At 50.8% G+C, this 22,640-nt stretch overlaps 1 protein-coding gene across 8 annotated transcripts in view; it reads left to right on the top strand.

Annotated features, from left to right (window-relative positions):
* Positions 1-22,640, top strand: part of Ptpru (protein tyrosine phosphatase receptor type U) — a 72,905-nt gene that overhangs the window by 35,915 nt on the left and 14,350 nt on the right. For 3 of the 8 annotated variants that reach the window (XM_075944750.1, XM_075944749.1, XM_075944757.1), the window contains exons 12-20: positions 1,433-1,706; positions 1,912-1,948; positions 2,782-2,920; positions 5,698-5,727; positions 7,102-7,259; positions 17,184-17,374; positions 17,737-17,812; positions 18,235-18,311; positions 19,846-19,863. In XM_075944750.1, the coding sequence (XP_075800865.1) occupies positions 1,433-1,706; positions 1,912-1,948; positions 2,782-2,920; positions 5,698-5,727; positions 7,102-7,259; positions 17,184-17,374; positions 17,737-17,812; positions 18,235-18,311; positions 19,846-19,863 (1,000 nt within the window). The remainder of the gene's footprint in view (positions 1-1,432; positions 1,707-1,911; positions 1,949-2,781; positions 2,921-5,697; positions 5,728-7,101; positions 7,260-17,183; positions 17,375-17,736; positions 17,813-18,234; positions 18,312-19,845; positions 19,864-22,640) is intronic. The other 5 variants (XM_075944753.1, XM_075944751.1, XM_075944756.1 and 2 more) reach the window with 3 other exon arrangements.

Raw genomic sequence — 22,640 nt, 5'->3', positions numbered from 1 at the left:
CTATGTAAGCTATCTTAACCTGCAAAACTGGTGTGTGTGTGTGTGTGTGTGTGTGTGTGTGTACGCGCTGGAGTAAAGATGAGAGCGTGCATGAGCAGGGTCATCTCAGGTAGCCTTTGTGGTGTGTTTGGCTGGAGAAGTGAGGGTGGGAGTGACTTTTGGAAGGTACAGAGCCTCTCCACCTGCCATTTGGGTATCCCCCTTTGGTGGGGACTGGGAGCTGTCCCATGAAGGTGGCTGGGTTGCTCACATGCCCTAACTAGTCCTCCACCTTCTCACCTAGCCCTTTGCCTTCTCTTCCTCACTTGCTGGGTCTCCCCGATATTTACTACCACTGCCTGCTTTGGCCCCCATAGACTCTCAGGCCCCTGTGGGTGTTGTGTTCTTGGAGGAAGCCTCCAGGTTTTCGTGTGGCAGTGTCAGGCAGGACTTGGTCGCGCTAGACGGGAATATGGAGACAGGACATGGTGGGCGGGGTGATCCTCATCTCCCTGAGACTCCGTCTCTTTAGATACCACTCAGTTTGAGGGCTAATGTGAACTTCCTGGGAGCATTTGGAGCTGGGGAAGGCTTGACTCCTAGCTTGGGGGTGGGTGCTGAGAAGGATCTGGGCTGGTGTTTGCAGAGGTTTTGTGACAGGCAGTGAACAGATTCCCTGCACTGGAAACTGGAGGGAAGGCAGAGGCATTCCTACTTCCCAGAGCAGAGTCTGACAGGCGGGGTGTCCCAAGCTGAGCTGTGATGGAGGCTGATGGGAAGGAGTTAAGCATATCAGACCCCACATGTTTGCTCTGGCTCAGTTCCACAGTGGACCGGAGGAGCCCACAGCCAAAGTCCCTTCCTCGAGGCACTAAAATAAACAGAACCCCAGTGGTCAGGAGAGAGACACAAGTCAGGGCAGGAAGGCCCTGCGGGACACAGAGGGCTCCAGTTTGCAGAGGTTTGCCTGAGGATTGAGAGGGCTCTAGATGGTCACACCAGCATATCCTTGTTTGCTTTGTGAGCGTCTCTTTCCTGCTGGGGAGAGTTAATTTCAGGAGGCCCAGATCCTTCAGTACCAGCGCAGGGCCTCTCACCTGAGCATAGTGAATGTGGTCTTACCCTAGTCGTCCTTTACCGGAAAGAGCCCGGGTGTTTCCATGTTCTAGGTTGTGTGTCACACACAAGAAGGCTCATTGATGAGATCCAGTGGGCCTTAGGGTTTAGTCCCACTGAGCAAGGCTACAAATGGTGGCAGCAATAACAATGGACACTCACTTGCTAAGTGTCCCTTTCTAGCTACACCCTGGTTCACTCCCATCTTACAGAGGAGGAAACTGAGTCCTGGGAGCGTCTGTAACTTGCTGGGTTAGAAAGAGGCAGAGCTAAGACCCCCGACCTTCACTACCCGAAGGCTCTCTGTGGTCACGTGTACCATCTCCTCCCTGTCCAGTGTATACCAGGTGGTTGTGGAGGAAGAGCGGCCACGGCGCTTACGACGGGAACCAGGAGGTCAGGACTGCTTCTCGGTACCTCTGACCTTTGAGACCGCACTGGCTCGTGGCCTGGTGCACTACTTCGGGGCTGAGCTGGCTGCCAGCAGTCTGCTTGAGGCCATGCCCTTTACTGTGGGTGACAACCAGACCTATCGTGGCTTTTGGAACCCACCACTTGAGCCCAGGAAGGCTTACCTTATCTACTTCCAGGCAGCGAGTCACCTGAAAGGGGTGAGGAGCCGGCTGGGTCTAGGGGTGTAGACTGGGGTACTGGGCTGGAGGGTGGGGGACATTTGGGGAGGCCTACCACTGGGGCCTGAGACCTGGTCCTAGATTCTATACTCTAACCTCCTTTCCCATCCCAACTGGGGTTCCTGGGCTGTAGAGTGTGGATTTGGCTTTTTGTGTCTCTGAGCCTCTTCATCTGTATTTCTAGGAAACCCGGCTGAACTGCATCCGAATTGCCAGGAAAGGTGAGTCTGCTGGATGTCCTCAGCCCTGTTCAGGCATGGCCTCTCATCTGTGTGTCTCCAGGGGACCCGGGGCTATGGGAGCAGACAGGGCTATGAGAGCCTAGGGCTGTGGAAGGCAGGCCCGGCTAGGAAGGTCTCCCTGTCTCAGCTACCTGGTGCCCACTTCAAGGGCTTCTCTCAAACTGGACAGCAGGCAGCCTCTCGCACCCTTCACGCTCCCCATAGTGTCAGAAGGGTCCCTGACAGAGACAGGAACCAGCCTGTGCAGAGAAAGCCATCTTGCTTGTGCCTTGAGAGTGATGGTAGCTGGTCCCTTGTTCTGGGTTCTGTATCTGTTCCTTTTTCTACGGTGGGATAGACAGGACAGGCAGGGAGGATGTGGTGTGAGGACCACCCCTCTTCTAGACATGGCATATGGTTGGTTACACCCTGAGATGTCTCATCTGTAGCACAGGTACTTTCCCCCTTCATCACCTGGTAGGAGGGCAAGAGGATAGGGCTGAAGGCCCCAGGTGTCCCCAGTTCTCTGTCTGAAGATGTGGGGGCTAAGAGGAGGAGAGCAGGCTGAGGGAGACTGACCTGGGATGTGGAAGGCAGGCTATTGGCTGAGAGGCAAGGTGAGGAGACAGATCTCCGACTGAAAGGCAGGGCAGTGCCTAGGTGCAGCGCTGGGGCCTTGGTGCATGCATGTTTGGGTGACTTGTTCCGGGCCTCGGTGCTCAGATCCTGGCCCGTTGGGTGGGGTGCTCTCTGATCCTCTGTGCCTTGGTGCTCAGATCCTGGCCTGTCAAGTGGGGTGCTTTCTGATCCTCTGTCTCATTCATTCTCCCCAGCTGCTTGCAAGGAGAGCAAGCGACCCCTTGAGGTGTCTCAGAGATCGGAGGAGATGGGGCTTATCTTGGGCATCTGTGCAGGCGGTCTTGCCGTTCTTATCCTTCTCCTGGGAGCCATCATTGTCATCATTCGCAAAGGGTGAGTAGTACCCCCCACCCACCAGGGGCTTCCTACCCCTGAAAGGCCTGCTGGGCACAGAGGAGCCATGGCTGGGGTTGGTAGAACAGCCCCCTTGCCCCTGGTGGTGAAGTATGTGGAGGGTTGCCAGCCTGGGCATTGGGCCTGTGGATTAACACACGCTGGACAGTGAGTGTCAGAGACTCAGCAAAGAGCACTGTTGTGGCTGGAGCACAGGTCTGGCTGGTGCCAGGAGCCACTATCCAGGAATGGGTATTCTACCTTGTGCCAAGGAGCTATGCTGGAAGCAGGCACTCCCTTCCTTTGCTCTACAGAGACAACCTGACTGTGACTTGGCCCTCTAGCCAAGGTCTCTGCCATGACTGATTGTGCAAGCTCAGAGCCCCAGAGTGAGCAAGCTGCCAGGGAGTGTTGAAGGACATCTGGTCTAATGTTTAGATTGGTTTCAAAGCGACAGAGCCTGTCGAAGCCGATGATCCTCCTCACTTTGCAGAGTGCTTGCCTAGCACACACGGAGCCCTAGCTTTGGTCCCCGGCCTGGTATAAACCAGAGGTGATGGCACACGTGCGTGTGATCCTAACATTCCAGAGATGGATGTAGGAGGGTCAGAAGTTCAAGGCTGTCTTTGTCATCTCTGTTGTATACTAAGTTCAATGCTTGCCTTGGCTCCCTGAGATCTCGTTTCAAAACAAAACAAAAGCTCTAAGTGCCAAAAACGAAACAAGCTCCCCACCTGGAGCCAAGTGAATTAAACAGAGTTGGAGGCAGGGCGGGAACTCCTGAGACCCCTCTGCCTGCGGCCATACACTATCTTAGTTTCACCAGGCATCTCCAGAACCTGGTGGCTCAAACACTGTAATTGAGCCCTAGAGGGGGTGGCGGACCTGCCCAAGGTCACCCTAGGAGCCAGAGGCAGAGCCAGCCTCCTCCTTCCCCATCTGGACTCTGGCTTCTCTAGCCCCTGCTGCTGCCAGGCTGGGCACATGCCGGCTGGTTGGCACCAGCTCTCTGGGCTGCCAGGAACAGATAAGTAGGATCCAGGGAGGGGACAAAGAGCTGGCCAGGGCCGTCAGTGGTAGAGACAGGGTGTGCCAGTGGGATGGGGATTGTGTGTGGGAAGGCCTATCCTGGACTCTCTCCCGAAGTCAAAGAACAGTATCTTGAGACGAACTATTTTTAATGATCACTTAATGAGGAATGACTGTGTGCCAGGAGAGGCGCTAGCTACTGAGTGCCCAGAATGTGCCAGGCGAGGTTCTGGCACTTGGGGTCTATCCGAGAACATTTCCTTCTTGGATCCTGACAAATAGCAGGCCCGACTCCCTTTCTCTGATGGAGAAGCCGTAATTAAAGTGAGTTGCCCAAGTCTCTAGGTACCGTGGTCAGGCTTGCTCCGGACTCAGGCTTGAACCTCACTACAGATGCGAAGGCCTCGCTGTAGGCTCCGTGCCAGCGGTGGTTCTTGGCGCTTGCGCTGTAGGCTCCCTGACAGTGGCGGCTCTCGGCACTTGTGCCCAGCAGAGACCTGAGAGGACCTCCGAGTAGAGCGTGGGTGTAGGAGGCTGTGAATGGAGCTGCTGAAGTTTGAGTTCCTAGAAATTTCCCCTGAGGGGAGAGGATTGGCCGTGTGGGGTATTTTCCCTGTGCTCTGCAGACAGAGCCTTGGCCAGGACAGGGCGGTCATGATGCTGTCAGGGTGTCGCTAGGAGACCGACCTCATCACACAGTCGTCGCTAACTCATGTATCAGTACCTGTCCAGGCTATCTCGAAAGCCCCTAAGCCCGTTACCTTCCCTGGAGCTGCAACTTGGTAGCTTCCTTTATTTAAAAGCTACCAGTTTCCACCGTGGTCTGTCTCTGTACTTGCTGGTCCTGGCCTTGGGGAGCCAGTGCACTCCCCAGGGCTCCCCCACTTTGCTTGTGGGGTCTGGACAGGTTTCAGATCAGCCTGTGTTGCAAATGTAAAGGACCAAGTAGGAGCTTCAGCTCCCTCCCAAGGCCTGATGGAGCCTGGGTAGGAAGCATTGAGGGAGTTCCTGGGCCAGGATCCCGAGACAGGTATTCTGAGACCTGGGGGACTCTGGTCTTTACTGTGACAACCTGTGACTTAGTGTTCTCGTCTGTGAAATGGGATTATTTTTCCAGGGCTAGAGATTGAGTCCTGAGCCTTGAACATGTTAGACAAGTGTTCTACCAATCAGTAGCAGTCTTAGTTCAACGTCAGGCTTTACACAGAAGCTTTGGGTGTGTAGTGAGAGGGTGGCCTCCTAGTCAGGATTAGTCAGGGCAGGAAGTGTGGGCCCCAGGTTTGTCTAGGCATCCCGCTGGGGCCTCTCTACCCTGCTGGGGCTTCTCCACCCTACCGCTCCTTGACCCTAGCTACTCTCCTTCCTAGGTGGAGGTGTATGTAAAGGCTACCTGTGCAGGGGCTGTGGAGACTGCAGAGGAGAGCCTGAGGGCGGGGGCTGTCTGCAAAGGCCAGAGTAGGCATGGATGGGGGATGGTGCCTTTGCGTGTTTGAATACATGTGTATTTCTGCATATGAGTGTATGTATATGTGAATCTATTGTTTGTGTGTGTGTGTTTCTGCACATGAAAGTGCAGCTGCAAAAGCTGGGCATCCTTCAGCCTCACTGAGGGAAGGGCTTTTAGCCTGAGCTCACAGTGATTCAGTCTGGTCAGTCTTTAGACTGAGGATGGCCCCTTGACCTGTGTGGTCCCTTCCTTCTGGGAGGGAAGCCTGGTCACATCGCTGTTTCTCTTTGCACGCTGCCAGGAGGGACCGCTATGCCTACTCCTACTACCCGTGAGTAATTCCGACCACCCTAGGCTCCAGAGCCTGCCCTCCCATCTTTCTTTCTTTCTTTCTTTCTTTCTTTCTTTCTTTCTCTCTGTCTGTCTGTCTGTCTGTCTGTCTGTCTGTCTGTCTTTCCCTCCCTTCCTCTCCCTCTTCTGCTCCCTCTCCGGCTATGTCAAGGCCAGCCCCTTTCCACAGCCTCCCCTCCCTCGTGTTATCTTTCCCTTTTGCTCCAGCAATGCTTCTATACTCAGCTGGCCCGGTGCTCCTTCCAAGCCACCCTGCAGCTCACATCACCTTCCTGACCTCAGTGACCTCTCTCCACCGTGTTCGCTGCCTCCCCTGCCCCCATGCTTCCTGAACCTATCCGTCATCCTGCTGGTTCCCAGCACCAGCCCCCAGCTTTCCTCCTCTCCCTCCGAGGAACTGCTGACATGACTGCTTTTCCTCCCCAGGATTTCGTGTAGATAATTTTTGAACCTAAATTGGGAACTCTTGAGTGTGTACATTAAATTCCATCCACCTCCTCTCACACTGAGATCAAGCGGAGGCCGGTGGAGTCAGGTGTCTCCCAACAGCCCCCATGCTCCGTCTCCTGTGGATCTGATAGGTTTGTTTTTGTAGTTTTTTCCAAGGAGGCTGAGAGCCCCTGGCTGGGAACAGAGCCTTGTGGTTCACCACTGGAGACTGCCTTCCGGGCCAGTATCCATTCAGCGAAGGGCTCTCTTGGGCCTCTTTGCTCAGGCAGCTTGTCAGGGTCTTCACAGCCTCAACATGGGCCCCAGGCTATTTCCAGGCGGGCATCTTTTCCTGTCAGCCACAGTCTTCTGTCTCACATCTTCCCCAAGAGCCCGGGAATCGCAGCCTGAGGTCTCCACTCTTGATGTGTCCCAGGCAGGTTGAGCCCTCCTTCCCCTGATACACTTACTTGCTGCCAGGCAGGTGGGTGATAGGAGCCACAGCTGGTGTTCCCTGGGAGACCCCTGAGCTGGTGGTGCAGGCCCTGGCCTGCCCTTGGAAGGCCTGGTTCTCCTCCTGCAGGATGGAGGGAGTGCCCAGGCAAGGCTCTTTCAGGAGGCGGGGGCTTGAGGCTGTCTGGGTTAATCTTCCAGTTTGTGGGATGGCGGCTCTGCAGTCGCACTTAGTTAGGTTTAGAGTGAACTGGCCCTCTGTCTCGAGACCTTGGAGTCAGAAGGGATAGGAAACAGGGTCCCAGCTATCATGGCTGCTATTGGCTGGCGAGTTAAGCTGTGTCCCCTCTGTATCCAGAGATACATTTGCAATGCAGCTGATTCATGATTCCAGGGCCTTCCCTCCCACCTCTGGGTGCTGTTAGCCCCACCCACGGTACCAGTGTCTCTTTCCAACTGTCCCCTTCTGCAGGAAGCCAGTGACCATGACTAAGGCCACCGTCAACTACCGCCAGGAGAAGACTCACATGATGAGTGCTGTGGACCGCAGCTTCACAGACCAGAGCACCCTGCAGGAGGATGAGCGGCTGGGCCTGTCCTTCATGGATGCTCCTGGCTATAGCCCTCGGGGTAAGTACTGGCCCTCCCAATCCCCAGGCTCACAGGTCACTGGACAAAAATCAAAGAATACAGGGGGTAGGGTGATACTGTGCTTGGAGGAAGCCTGCCAGCCCAGCAGTGAGGTGACATGCACAAGGTCACCTCTTATTGGGCATCTACTGTCTGCCAGACTGGGGTTCAGTAGCTGGGGTTATGAAGACAACCAGGTTGTAGTCACACAGACCTGGACTGGCCTCTGGAATCTCTTCTTTGTAAGGCTGTGTGGCCTGGGGCAAGTTGCTTAATTAAGCTCTCTAGACATCTGTCTTTCCCCATATAAACTGGAAAGAAGGTCATCTCTGCAGTGGACCAGTTCTCCCCAGGGCTGCGATGGTGTCCAAACAAGATAGTGTATGTGAATCACTTGGTGCTGTGTCCCAGTTGCTGGAGCAGAGCAAGGCAGCTGCTAGGCGCTAGGTCTTGATTTCCTTTGTTCTCCTTCTTTTTACTTTGTTTAGTGTTGTTGTTGGTTTGGTTTTTTGCAAGACAGGGTTTCTCTGTGTAGCCCTGGCTGTCCTGGAACTCCCTCTGTAGAACCAGGCTGGCCTTAAACTTAGAGATCCGCCTGCCTCTGCCTCCCGAGTGCTGGGATTAAAGGCGTGCGCCACCGCTACCCAGCTAGTGTTGATTTATCCAAAAGGAAATAGGGAAGGCCACTGAGGCACTGTTTATGACTAAAGCCATAATCGTACCAAATACAAGTGAGCCACTGTTTGCTCAGAGCTGTAGCAGAGTTAGTTCCCAGATACACCACTGCCACCCTCTTGTAAAATTGTGAAACTTTTTATTTTACATGTGTCTGCCTGTATGTCTATATGTGCATCACGTGCTTGGACAGTAGAGGGCATCGAGGCCCCCCAGAGCTGGTGTGGGTGCTGGGAACTGAACCTGGGTCCTCTGCAAAAGTAATGTGTTCTGGGAGGCGGTACAATGGCAGAGTGCTTACCTAGCACATAGGCAGCCCTGGGCTCTAGCCTCAGTGCCCCTCACAGAAACAAAACAATAGAAAACAAACCACAAAAGAGCCGTGAGCCCCTCACTTCTGAGCCATCTCTCCAGTCCATCTATCCAAATGCCTGGCCTTTTGTTCTCTTTTGTTTTTTTGACACAGGGTTTCTCTGTGTAGCCCTGGGTGTTCCTGGAATTTACCCCGTAGACCAGGCTGGCCTCGAACTCACTGAGATCCGCCTGCCTCTGCCTCCTGAGTACTGGGATTAAAGGCATGCACCACCGCCGCCTGGTCTATCTGGCCTTTTAAGGTCAGTTATACCATGTGCACATATTTTCCAAAGAACACATTGTCCAATTGTACTCATCGTCTAATTTTATAAGGCGGAACCCACACTCTGTTGGTCTCATGCTTGCCCATGTGGACGCTTGGCTTTGCTTCGTTCATTAGCTGTACTCTGTTGTATAGTTTTCCATTGTGTGGTTGTGTTCTCTGTGGCTGTTTGTTGATTCTGGTTTCCTATTACCGCAGTGAGGCTTCTGAGCGCTCTCTGACGCAGGTCTTTAGACACTCCCGCGTGAGCAGTCCTAGAAGTAGGCTTGCTGGATGATGAAGTGCGTGGCTCCTTCAGCCTCATCAGACGGGACTAGGATGTCTTCCAAAGCAGTTTTGCTTTGCCCCTTCTAGTGTGAAAGACTTTGTGGCTGTACCTCAGGATGAAACCTCGCCAGCCTCCTTCCCTTTGCGGAGCTGGTTTGGATGAAATGCTGATTTTCTATAGTCTTCATTTGCATTCCTCTGAGTGCTAATGAGGTTGAACACATTTTCCAGTCATGATTGGCATTCAGGCCTCTTCTTCCATGAAATGCCTGCTCACATCTTCCACCTCATTTTCTGTTAGGCTTTTTTCGTTGCTTTCTTAGTGGTTTTTAGGAGTTCTTTATATATTCAGGATAATAATCATTTGTCACATATGAATTGCAAATATCTTTCCCCAGTTTTGTAGCTTGTCTTTCCAGGTTATTTTTAGCATCTTTGGAGGAATAGACACGTCTTTATTTTAAAGCCCTTACATTTGCCAGTTATTTTTTCCGTGACTGCTGCTTTCTGTTTTTCTTAGACTTTTTCTCAGGGGCTGGAAAGATGACTCTGTCAGTAAACTGCTTGCTACACAAGCATGAGGACCTGAGTTCAAGTCCCAGACCCAGCCTTTAAAAGGCCAAGCAAGGGCTGGAGAGATGGTTCAGCCATTAGAGGCTAGGCACATAAGGGTCCCTGTAACTCACTGGTCAGCTAGTGAAGCCAAAGTAATGAGCTCTTGGTCCAGGGAGAGAACCTGTCCTGAAAAGTAAGGTGGAGAGGACAAGCAGTGTTGGCCTCTGACCTCCATGCATGTCCACCCATGCCTGCTCACACATCGGCACCCACCCATAGCCAGACCTATAGGAGCATACACATGCTTACAGGCGTACACATACATATATGCATATACATATATACATACATATCACACATACACACATACCACACACACATTTACACACACATGCACATACATACATACATAAACATGCATGTCATTAAGCATTTTTTAACCTTTTGTTCCCTCAAACTTAATATTTTGCAATTCATATTTAAATCTTTCTCTGGAATCTGTGCGTGGCATGAATGAAGGATTTTCTTTAATCCACAGGAATAATGAGCAGCTTCTGTGTCATTTTCTTTATTAAGAGCTTGTTTTGATTTAATTTCTGTATTTTATGTATCTCTGATGTGGGCATGGGGGGAACTTGTGCTGCTGAGGACAACTTTGCGGAGTCTGTTTTCTTTGTCTGCATTTAGGTGGGTTTGGGGAATCAAACTCAGGTCACCAGGCTTATGCAGCAAGTGCCTTTACCTGCTGAGCCATGTCGTGGGCCCTTTGCTCTTTACAGATTCGCAGAGCTGTCCCTATCAGTCTGTCCCAGGGCTGTGATGTGTGGGTTGAGTTCAGGCTGTCCACTATTGGCTCAGTTTTCTGGTCCCTGGACTGAAATCATGGGGTGTTCTTAGCTGACTCGACGTCTGAGACATCCCCACCCCTTTCCTCTTTATAGTTTTCTTGTCTTCAGTTTCTTTGCTCACAAATTTAAGAATCGTATTTGCAAGTGGCTTCTTATCAAATCTATGCATCAATTTTAAGAGAACTGAGGTCTTATGAAACATCTTTCCTCCCATGAACGCTGTGTATGAACATGACACATATCACCTTGCTTGTTTACATGTACATTTTTCTCAGTGAACCCTGTACATCCTTTGGGAGCTACGTTAGCTCCTTTACTCTTTGGAGCTGAGGACTGAACTCAGGCTCGGTGCACGCTAAGTGCAGTGTCTTTCACTAAGCTGCACCCCTCCAGGTCTCTGACTCAGAAACTTAAAATTACGTTACTTGTTTGTTTGCTTGTGTGTGTGTGTGTGTGTGTGTTACACCCTGTGGGAGTGTAAAAGAAAATGGCCCCCAAAGGAAATAGCACTATTGGGTGTGTGGGCTTGTTGGAGTAGGCTTGGCCTCGTTGAAGGAAGTGTATCACTGTGGAAGCACACTTTGAGATCTCATATGCTCAAGCCATGCCCAGTGTCTCAGACCACTTCCTGATCCCTGCGGATCAAGATGTAAAGCTCTCAGCTCCTTCTCTAGCACCACGTCTGCCTGCATGCCATCATGTCCCACCACGATGATAATGGACTGAACCTCTGAGCTGTAGGCCACCCAATTAAATGTTTTCCTTTATAACATGATGTTTGGTCTCAGCAATTAAAACCCTAACTACATACCTACATATATAATATGTAAATACATTCATATTATATTGAGTAGAAGTGGTCATAGCAGGAATCTTTGTCTTGTTTTATTGGCTTTAGGAGGATGTTTCCAAGGTTTAAACATGGAGACTAGTTGGCTGAGGGTTTGGGGTTAATAATTGCCTTCAGTTTTCAGTTTGCTAAGTGGGTTTTAGAGTAAACAGTTATTAAACTTTCTCTCCTGGACTTGCTGCAATAGTCATGGTTTCCCTTTCATTTCTTTCATTTGTTAATGAAGTGAGTGAGTTTTTAGATCTCCTAACTTACTGTGTGTAGTCATTGTTCAAGATCTTCAAGTGGTCTTTGCGGGTGGGCTCTTCTCTTAAATGCTTCTGTTTTGTACTTCTGTCTGGCTTTGGTATCAGAATTTTAAAAATGCAATGGGTTTCTGCTCTTTTTCCTTCATCGTGGAAGATTAGATTAATTCACTTCTGAAAAGTTTGGTGGAATTCATCAAAAAACAATCTTCTAGTTGTTGTTTTCTTTATGGGAAGGTTTAAATTTTTTCTTAAAAATCATTACATTTTGCCGGGTGGTGGTGGTACACGCCTTTAATCCCAGCACTTGGGAGGCAGAGGCAGGCGGATCTCTGTGAGTTCGAGGCCAGCCTGGTCTACAAGAGCTAGTTCCAGGACAGGCTCCAAAACTACAGAGAAACCCTGTCTCAAAAAACCAACCCCCCCCCAAAAAAAACAACAAAAAACCACCACCACCACCAAATCATTACATTTTGCTGGACATGGTGATGCATGCCTTTAATTCTAAATACTCCAGAGACAAAGGTAGGTAGATTTTTATGAATTTGAGGCCAGCCTGGTTTACATAGTGAGTTCCAGTAATCTACATAGTGAGTTGCAGTACAGCCAGGACTACATAGAGAGACCCTATCTCAAAAACAAACAAACAAACAAACCTAAAATAGCCAGATGCTAGTGATACATACATTTAATTCCAGTTTTCAGGAGGCAGATGCAGGCAGATCTCTGTGAGTTCGAGACCACCTGGTCTACAGAGTGAATTCCAGGACAGTCAAGACTGCACAGAGAAACCCTGTCTCACAAAAACAAACAAACAAACAAACAAAACCAAAAATCAAAAAAACCAACAACAACAAGACAACAAACAACAACACAAAATAGATACATAAAGACCTTTAAGATTCTTAAAAATAAATAGATATTGAGTTGGGATTGACACAGACCTTGCCGCTGAGTGCCATGGGAAAAGGTAGGGTGGGGGGTGGAGACCAGGGTCACCACCATGTGAGCTTTGGAGACCAGGGTCACCACTATCATGTGAGCGTTCAAAAGAATTAGTGCTACCAAAAGTTTTGAGAAGTTATTAATATATTTTTATTTACATATTTTCTCTGCATATAAGTGTATGTGTGTAGGTACGTGATTGCCACTGTGTGTGTATGTGGAGGTCAGCGGACAGCTCATGAGAGTTGAGACTCTCCCTTTGCTGTGCCTGTCTCGGCGTTTGAACTCAGGTCAGCAGAGTCAGTGACGAGTACCTCTACCCACTGAGTCATCTCCCCAGCCCAAGATTTGAAATTCATAATCAACTTCTTAAAAGGAGCCAGGCTTTCAGACTTTCTATTTTTGAGTCACTTTTGATCTTTTTTTTCTATGTCTATAAAAATATCACACATATATCAGAAAATGATGCAATTGGTGTTACATTTTTTAGGGAATTTGTCTGTTTCATGCGCGTTTTCAAGCTCGACATGCGCTTATTCCCTTTTTGTAGTTTTCCTCCTTGAATTCTCACCCTTTTACATTGCTCAGTGGTGACCACCAGTCTTCATTTTATAAAAAAAAAAGAAAGAAAGAAAGAAAGAAATGAAAAGAAAAAAAGAATGAGGAGGAGGAGGGCTGGGGATGTGGCTCAGTGGGCAGCATGGTCACCTGAAGGAAGCCCTGACTGGGCTACATCACAAGCATCACACACATAGGGCATGGGGATTCATGCCTGTAACCCCAGCATTTGGGTGGTGAAAGCAGGAGCCATCCTTGGCTATATAAGGACTTTGAGGCCAGCCTGGGCTACCTGAGACCTATCTCAAGACCAAACCAAGCAAACAGTCAAGCAAAAAAATGAGGAAAAAGAGGCTCAGAGAGGGGCCTTGTCCACGTTACATAGTCAGGTGGCAGAGCCACGGTTTGGGCACACTTCTTTCTGAACAGCTGATGCGCATGTGTGCTGCACGGGACTAATTCATAGAAGGATTTAGTCAGTCAGCAGTGAGGAGGATGAGGAGCAACAGATGCAAGTGTATAGAGGTGGGCATAGGAGGAACGAGGGCTGTGTCCCGCTGGGCTGGACATGCTTGGTGGGCGCTAGGAGAGTGGGTGCTGAGGTAGGGTGGTGTCTTAGTTAGGGTTTCTATTAGAGACACTGTGACCACGGCAGGAAAACATTTCATCGGGGCTAGCTTACAGTTTGGAGGTTAGCCTATTGCTGTCATGGAAGGGAGCATGGCGCATGCAGGCAGAGGTGCTGGAGAGGTAGCTGAGAGTTCTGTGTCTGGATTGGCAGGCGGTAGGAAGAGCGAGTGAGCCACTGGGCCTGGCCCAAACTTCTGAAACCTCAAAGCTCACCCCAAGTGACATACTTCCTCCAAAAAGGGCACACCTATTCCAACAAGGCGACACCTACTGCATTGAGGCCACATCTAATAGTGGGACCCCCGACGGGCCTATGGGGGTCATTTTCACTCAGACCACCACAGGGGCCACAGGCCTTGCAGCCGAGTGCTGGTGGAAAATGCGGGACTTGGTTCGTGGTGGGAAGGGGAGACTGGACACAGTGAAGGCCAGGTTGCAGTGTCTGGAAAGCCATGTGTCCAGGAGACTGGAACTGAGTCTTAGAACTCTCTCGTGCTTTGTCTACTCCTGACCTGTTGGCTCAACCTCCCCTTCCTTCTCCTTTCCAAATATCAGAGACCCAATTTTGGTTGACAGCAGAAAACCATGTGGCATCTTGTAGATCTTTTCAGTGCCCTGATGCAAGTTGCTTCAGGGAGGGTTGGTTTCTTTTTCACTCACGGTTTTGGTGGGTTTCGTCCCTCGGTGTGAGAAGGGTGCAGTGGTGTAGAACTCATGCCAGACCACCAGGAAGGAAGCAGAGTCATCTCCCCAGTCCCTGGGGAACAATGACCTGCCTTCGGGTGAGCAGGTTGGTCCTTGGGGCGGAACTTGGAATGAGGTATGAAGTGCTTCTCAGATCCCATAGTTAAGGGAATGGGGACCTGGCTTCTCTGAGTCCAGGAAACCAGGTCATGCTGTATGACCTCACCCTTTCCCGGTCGTCTCATCTGCAGAATATCTCGCACTGTTCTTGGGCTCGATTGTGAGCTGCCTGGCCTGGTTCTTGCTCATCAGACATTGACTACACCTACGTGCCTGCTGATCATGGGGGCTGATCGGGATCTGTGGGATAAGCGTGCAGTCTCCTGTCACTCTTGTTTGATTCTCTTTCTACCCGGTGATCACTTTGTGAGGCTTTGACTCTGTGTCCGCAGCAAACCTCTGAGCTCCTGGTCTTCTTGATGTCTCTGAGTTCTTTAAACCAGCAGAAACCCTTTGTGTATGCATGTATTGTGTGGTATGTGTGTACTTGTGTGTGTGTACATGTATGCGTGTATTTGTGTGTATATACATGTATGGGTGTATTTGTGTGTGTGTGTGTGTATGCATTTGGATACCAGAAGTTGACATCAAGTATCACTGCCTCAGGTGTTGCTCACCACCTGAGACCGGTCTCTCACTGACTATAGTTCAAACTAGACTAGACTGTTTCTTTCACATGAGTGCTGGGGATTGAACTCAGGTCCACATGGTTCGTGTAGCAAGTGTTTTGCCGGCAGAGCCATCTCCTTAGCCCCAGTAGCGCTTCTTGAATTCTTGCATGTCTTCACCTTGTGTAGTTGTGGCTGCTTCTTGGAACTGGCTTTTCAGGCTGGACCAGTATCTTACAGTGGAGAAGGACCAAGCATTCAGTCAGCCAGCTGCCCTGGCTTTGGGGGACTCGGGGACTCCCTTTCCTGGAAGCGATGCCAGCGATTGCTGTGGTGGCTGTGCCAGGCTCTGGGTGCCTCTCGTGCATCGTCTTATTATTTAACATTTACAGCAGCAAACGTTTAGCAGCATCAGTGTTTACTTCTGTTGACATGTAAAAGTGGAAGTTTAGGCAGACTAAATAGCGTCCCCCAGGTCATATGCAGAGCTGGGATTTGATCTGAGATCTGCCTGGCTCCAGAGCTTTCTGTCAGTCTCCACCCACACTGTACTGCAGCCCCTGAGGATGTGACTATAAAACACAAAGAGCCCTTCATGGCGAGAGATGCGAAGCGGCCTTCTTCCATTCATCTCTCGGATATTTCAAATGCACACTGACATGCCGGAAGCCCTGAGAGGTCTCACTAGGCATAAATCTACTTGTTTTTGTTTATATCAGAACTGAGCAGACTCCTTTAAGCACAGATCTCCTCCTCTCTTTATCTAATTTGTGCTTGTTGTGTGTACATGTTCGTATGTGTGTGTGTATGTTCATGAGAACCTGAATATGTACATATGTGTTCACATGTGCATACACATGTATAGGTGTTCATGTGTGCATGCATGTGTGTATATGTGTGTGTGTGTGTTTTGTGTGTGTGTGTGTGTGTGCATCTACATCTTTGCAGGCTCATGTGCCTGCAGAGGTTTTTGGGATGTCTTCCGCATCTCCATCTTATCTTGTGAGACAGGGTTTCTGTGAACTCGGAGCTGCCGGATTGAGCTAGACTAGCAGGCCAGCAAGTCCTCAGGACACATCTGTTTCTGCTTTCCAGGTGTTGGGCTTAAAGGTGTCTACCACTGTGCCCAGCTCTTAGGTGCTTGGGATCTGAACCCAGGTTCTCATGCTTGTACGGGGAGCACTTTACCTACTCAGCCATCTTGAATCATTCCTGTACTTACCACTGTGACATGAGCCCTGTCTTGCCTCGTGGACCCCAGCTTCCCCATCTGTGTGGTTAAGGGCATGGAGCGTCTGACTACATGATAAGCAAGTCACTGACCAGTTCAGCTGTAAGCAACCGGATCTCAGGATTAACTACAGGAGACAGCTCTCTGTTAAACTGGGCACTCTATAGGCCTGGGCCTGCTGAGAGCAGAACAGTGAAGTAGGAAGACCCTGCATGGCCTTGAGTTCCTACTCAGAGGCAGCTTTCAAACCTTGGCATAGCAAGCTCTGGTGTCTGGGGAGGTGGCCTGTGCATCTTGTATTCATCTGCTCTGTGAGTCACTAAGGAGGAACATAGGCCAGCTAGGGGATCGTTTTGGCTGAGACCTGGAAGAGAGGCTTGAATTCTCCAGGCATAAAAGATAAGGAGGAAGGGTATTGAGGCAGCCACGCAGCCTTTCCTGAGAGGAGATAGGAGCCAGTGAGTCAGGCAGGAGAAACTACGGCTGCTTTCCACAGTCTCAGATATGATCCCTGGAACCAGGGTGGGATGTCCTTGAGGATGCTGATTCTAAGAGCTGGAAGGGGGGGGGTGTCTGTCTGGCAGGGTCTGGGGTCCATGGGGCCCCCTTGTCTGGGCCACTGCACTGGCTGACAATGGAAATGCTGGCACAGGAGAAACACTCTATTCAGGTGCCTGGCGTTGTCGGTGGAGGGGGCGGCTGCGCAAGCTAATTTTGCTTTGCTCGTCTTTGAATGGGGGTAATTGCTGGGAGTTGCCGTGGTTCCAGATTGTTCCCTGGAAGAGGAGGGCACGTCCAGGGCTGTGCTAATGCTGCCCATGCAGGTCAAACAGCGAGACCTGGCAGGGTGGTGTGAAATATCACCGGGTCACAGGGTAATACAGTCATGAGGACCGTATGGGTTGCTTCAGCTGTCTTGCTTGTTTTGCAGATGGGAAATCAGAGACACCGAAGGGAAGGGCTTGCAGGGCCTCGTGCAGGGTAGCCTCGTGAAGCTTGACTCTAAGGAACAATCAGGCCCCCCTCCATGTTGACTGTGCTCCCTGCCTCTACCCTGCCCGAGTCCATCTAGAGGCTTCCAGGCTGGGTTTGCATATCTGTGAGAGTCCATTTCCCTTCCTTTGGCTACAGGAGACCAGCGAAGCAGTGGGGTCACCGAGGCCAGCAGCCTCCTGGGGGGCTCCCCTCGGCGCCCGTGTGGCCGGAAGGGCTCCCCGTATCACACAGGACAGCTGCACCCCGCAGTACGGGTGGCTGACCTTCTGCAACATATCAACCAGATGAAGACAGCAGAGGGCTATGGCTTCAAGCAGGAATATGAGGTGGGCCCGGCCCGTTCTCCTCGCTGTGGATCCTCACTTGGCTCTTCTCAGTCCAGCCCTGTTGGACCCTTCCTTTGTCAGTTCCCAGCTCAGCCTTACACACTTAGGCTTAGTCTCACCCTTAATCTTCATCGTTTAATCTTTCCTCTCTTCCCAGGTCAGACTCAGGGTTCTGTATCCTAAACTCTGTGAACTCTGCCCTCCCTTTGGCTCAGTTTCCCTTCCCCACACACTCCTGTGTTTTGAACCTATCCTTTATGGTGCCCCGCCCCCACCCTGCCTCCCTCATTCCCCTTGTGGGGAGGTGTCCCAAAAGTCTTGGGGTCTCTCTCCCCCACTGACTACCATTTTCCCATTGGCAGAGCTTCTTTGAAGGCTGGGATGCCACCAAGAAGAAAGACAAGCTCAAGAGCAGCCGGCAGGAGACAGTGTCTGCCTGTGAGTCCCCGGGAAGGGACTGGGGCCCACAAAGACAAGAGGAAGTGTGGAAGGAGGAGAGTCGCCAGAGTATGCTCTGGGGAGTCCTGTCCGCAGAGACATAAGGGCCCACTGTCTCTGTCACTTCCCTGTCACAGTAGGGGCCTCTCTTAAAGATGAAGGAACAGAGGTTTGGGAGGTTGAGAACTTGGCTCAAGTTTGCACAGCTAATTGCTGCTAATCTTCCTTAACTCCACACCCAGACTCAAACCCTCGGCCCAGCCTCATGGTGCCCAGAGCTTCCTGGTCAGCTCTGAGCCCCTTATAAAGGTCACCCGGCAGTCATGCCTGGATACTTCCCCTAACCTTCAAGGGACCTCCCCCCCCCCCCCTACAAACTCCAGGCTTCCTGACACAGCCCTGCTCTGCCACTCTGTTCGCAGATGACCGTCACCGAGTGAAACTTAACCCGATGCTGGGAGACCCAGATGCCGACTACATCTCTGCCAACTACATAGACGTGAGTGCCTGAGCCAGCTCTTTCTGCTTACCTGTCCCTGTCCCCTCCAGACTCACTGTCCATGCAGGGCACAAACCTACCAGAGACTAAACGGGGGTCTGAATGGCCGAGGTGCATTTGGTGCCAGGGAACTCAGAGATGGGGAGCTGAGAGTGGGTGGCGGCCGGTGGGAAAGCATCCTGAGGGCTATGCAGGCCCGTGGGAAGGTAGAACAAGGTCTGGGGCAGACAGGAAGGCTGAGGGAGGGGAAGAGCTGCCTCAACAAGGGGCCGAGAGCTTGGAGGTGGGATTCCCATGATTCCCATCCTGAAGCAGAAGAGGTTATGCAGAGTGAGGTGACAAAGACCTTACCTGGCAGGCTAAGGATCGGGCTGTCTCCCAGGGCCATCAGGAAGTTGTTCAAATGTTTTGGCTTTGATTACAGTGGTGCTGCTTCACATGTAAGGAGGCGTGTTTACTGAGCACATACTGTGTGCCAGGCATGGTGATGAGCACTTTACATACACTCTCGAATTTCATGTAACCTTATCACCCTATCATGCATGGCCTCCCCTTACAGGGAAGGAAGCTGGAGCCCAGAGAGGTGAAACTACTGGTTGTAGGACACACAGCTAGAGTGGTAAAGAAAGGACTGAAGCCCCAGCTGGGCTGTCTCTGCAGCCTCCAATGCTGACCATTTGGCGGCCTTGACAACTCTTGGATCTGGGTGGATGGGAGGAATGGGCCAAGAGAGGGCAGACTTCGCAGATGTGCCTGGAGGGTGGTGATGGGGCTCGGGCAAGGCCCAGGGACTTGACTGCACTTCATGCAGCAAGCTGAGCTTTCAAGAGCTTTCTTTAATTGTGTAGGAAATGTATTTTGAGCACCTGGGCACCAGGGATAGAAATGAGATCACGTGACCACTGCTTTTTCTTTTTTTTTTATGATACAGAGATTCTAGTAGGGGGAAAACAGATTAACATCGAAGGAAATTCATTTCAGATTAGCTGGGAAAGCATAGGCAAGAAGAAAAGTGTCACAGAGCCAGTTAGCGGCAGAGCCAGGTCTGGTTGTATAGACTGTGTGGAGGAAGCAGTGTGGCCGCAGAGGAAGGGGAGGGACACTCGGGGATGATCAGTGAAGGCAAAGAAAGGCCCAGGAGGAAGCCGCAGTGTGCCAGGGTTGAGGTCGTCAGGACCTCTAGAGATGACTCTCCTCTCCTTCCACCTTCCTCCTGGAGCTGAATGTGCCACCGCTTGCTTCCCAGAATCCTTTGCTGTCTCCCTGCCTCCCAGCACGGTCCTGGCTCACGGGCGTGGGCAGCTTGGAGACAGTGGATCTTTCTCATTGGGTTCCACCTGGTTGGTTTCTCTCGGGCCCTGACAGGGACATACCCATGCCTCTCTCCACCCAAGTCCTGGCCTCCTGTCTCTGTTCTGCCCGCCAGCTCATGTCACCCTTTCTGGCCTCTCCTGTGCCCCGCCCACCTCCATCCACCTCTGGCCTAACATCTGTCTCTTTTGCTTTGTTCTTTTCCCTCACTGGAATCATTAAGATTCGGATAAACCGACAAGTAAGTATCTCTTCCCTTCTCCTTCTCCTCTTCCTGTCTGGTGGACTGGCTGTGTCCTGGGCTCTCTCACAGGCTCTGGTTGGCTGTCTCTCTCTTTCTCTCTCCCCCTCCTTCCCCTCTCCTGGCACTGAACACCAGCCACCCATTCCAGCAGCTTGCCAGGGGCTGCCACGGTTAAAGACTGTCTTCCTACTGGGAGACATTCCTTGCCACCTGTTGCTCTCTCAACAAGGACAGCTATGTTGGGGTGCTGGTCACTACTGTCACCTCTGTCCCCTTATCTAGCCATTTCCTGTGAGCGTCACCTGTTCTGCTCTTCTGAAGAGCTCCTCCTGGTGTCTGTGGTGGGGAAACTGCCCTGAGACTTGTCTCTGCCCTCCCCTCCCCCCACCGCGCAGCCCAGGCGGCCAAGAGGCCTGGGCCAGTCCTCCTTAAGCTCCCTAGTGTTCAAACCCTTTGTGGTCAGTTTGCTTAAAACTCAACCACTATCAGTTTGCCCTCCAGTTAGCCTCAATTCAAATGTGCTTTTTAAAAAAACCAGTTTGAATATCAGTTTAAACATTATAATGTCTCTTGCTCTTTGGAGAATTGAAACAAAGGCTCGGTTAGTGGAATGCTGGCCAAGCATGCTTGACACCCCGGGGTTTGAGACCCAGCATCAGGTGAAAACTGGGCGTGGTGGTTCACTTCTTTAATCCCAGCACTTGTGGGGCCGAGGCGAGTGGATATCTGAGTTGGTCTACATAGTGAATTCCAGGACAGCCAGGACTGTGTAGAAAGACCTTGTTTCAAAAAATAAACAGAACAAAAACCAAAGAAATTCAAGGCCATCCTGAGCTACATAGTAAGTTTGAGGCTAACCTGTCTCAAACTAAGTTGTTATCATAGTATTTATAATCATTGTTATTATCAATAATTTTGGCTTTTCGAGATGGGGTCTCACTCTGTAGCTAGACTGGCTTGGAGCTTACTGTGTAGTGGAGGCTGGAATCAAATTCCCAGCCATCTTTTGCCTCGGCCTCTTGAGCATGAGGATTGCATTTCATACTACTTAATGACTGGTATTCTTCGCTATTTTGCGGGTACATTTTCCATTTTATCTTCTTTTAAAAAGATATTTCATTTTTTTATTATCATTGCTAGGATTCTGCTCATTATCAGACTTCCGGACAACACAGAGAGACTAACATAAGACGTGAGAGGTTCCCCCAGTCACATTTGGCAGAGCCAGCCAATTATCCCAGCCGTGCCCCTTATTTTGAGTGCAACCACACAGTTGGTTTGTAAAATTCTCAAATGTAAAAGGCCCATTAGGCTCACAGAAGACAGCAGATGTGCGGGGTCCTAGCGCCCCCTGTGGGTTATGATGAATATCGGTCCTCACTGGCCTTAGACTCGCTGGTTCCCTAGGGTTAGACATTTGCCTTTGAATCTCACTCATTTGGTTCTCTCTTGTGAGACTCCTAAGAAATGCCTTTAGAAGTCCCAGTGGGCTTCCTGCTGCCTCAAATGCCAGTGAACGATTGTGTTGCCGATGTCACCTGCCAGGTGCCAGGCACCTAGAGTGCAAAGTGTCCTTTGGCGGCTGAGAATGTTGAATCCGAGAAAGGTGAAGTGATGTGTGTAAGGCCACAAAGCTAGCGTTACCATTCCGCTGTCCCTCATCACCACCCACTCAAATCCCAGCAAGCGTGCAGATGTATGATCCTAGCACCTGTGTGGGGCACGAGGTCCAGACCTCTCCAGTGCCACTCCCTAGAGCGAAGTGTGCAAGGTGATATGGTCATTTAAAATGTGTATTTGGGGCGGGGGTTTGGGCATGGCAGAGTTGGTAAATGCTTCCCTTGCAAGTGTGAAGACCCGACTTCAAGTCCCAGAACCCATGTGGGGATTCAGGTTGTAATCCCAGCGCTGGGGAAGTAGAGCCAGATGCATCTTTTGGGCTGCCTGGCCAGTTTAGCCTAATTGTAATGTAGCAGGCCCAAAAGAGACCCTGTCTCCAAGGAGATGGACAGCTGTTCTGATAATAGTACTTGAGGTTGTCGTCTGACTTCTACACACATGCACACATGGACCTTCCTGGCATATGCAATCCCCCACCTACACGTGCGTAAACCTATACATATGAATATGCATACATATATGCATAGGCATAGCAAAATCTCTATCTGTGTCCTTGTATAAAATGGTTATGTAGTAGCACATGTCTTACGTAAGAAGGGAGGGCTGTGAGATGGCTCAGCAGGTGAGAGCCTGCCGCTCAGCCTAGGGATCCCACACGGGAGAGAGATAACTGACTCTTGCAGGTCACCTGACCACATAGACATCACTGCGACTACACTCTCCCCTGGGATCACAAAGGAAATGAAAATGTAGTAATGTTTTTAAAGAAACGACCTTGTAGAAATTTCGAGTTGCATGCCTGTACACTTGCTTCAGATAGGGTGTGTGGGGCTCGGAGAGATGCTCGGTGGTTAAAGGCTCCGGCTGCTTTCGCAGAGGATCTGAGTTCAACTTCCATCAACCCACAGGTGGCTCACAACCAACTGTGATTCTAGCTCTAAGGAATCCGATGCCTTCCTCTGGCCTCTGCTGTGCCTGCACGCACATGGTGCACATAAACTCATCCAGCCACACAGGCATATGCATAAATGATAAATAAATATTAAAGCAAAAGCAATAGGCCTACATGACAAGGTAGGTTGGGTGGCCCTGGGCCATACTTTCTCCAAAATGTAATTTTCCAACAGTGAAGGAATAGGGTCCTGGAAAGGACT

This window comes from Microtus pennsylvanicus, chromosome 13 (genome assembly GCF_037038515.1).
Source record: "Microtus pennsylvanicus isolate mMicPen1 chromosome 13, mMicPen1.hap1, whole genome shotgun sequence".
In the NCBI taxonomy this organism is placed as follows: Eukaryota; Metazoa; Chordata; class Mammalia; order Rodentia; family Cricetidae; genus Microtus; species Microtus pennsylvanicus.
The sequence above is the reverse complement of the archived record's forward strand: the minus strand, read 5'-3'. Positions and strand labels throughout refer to the sequence as shown.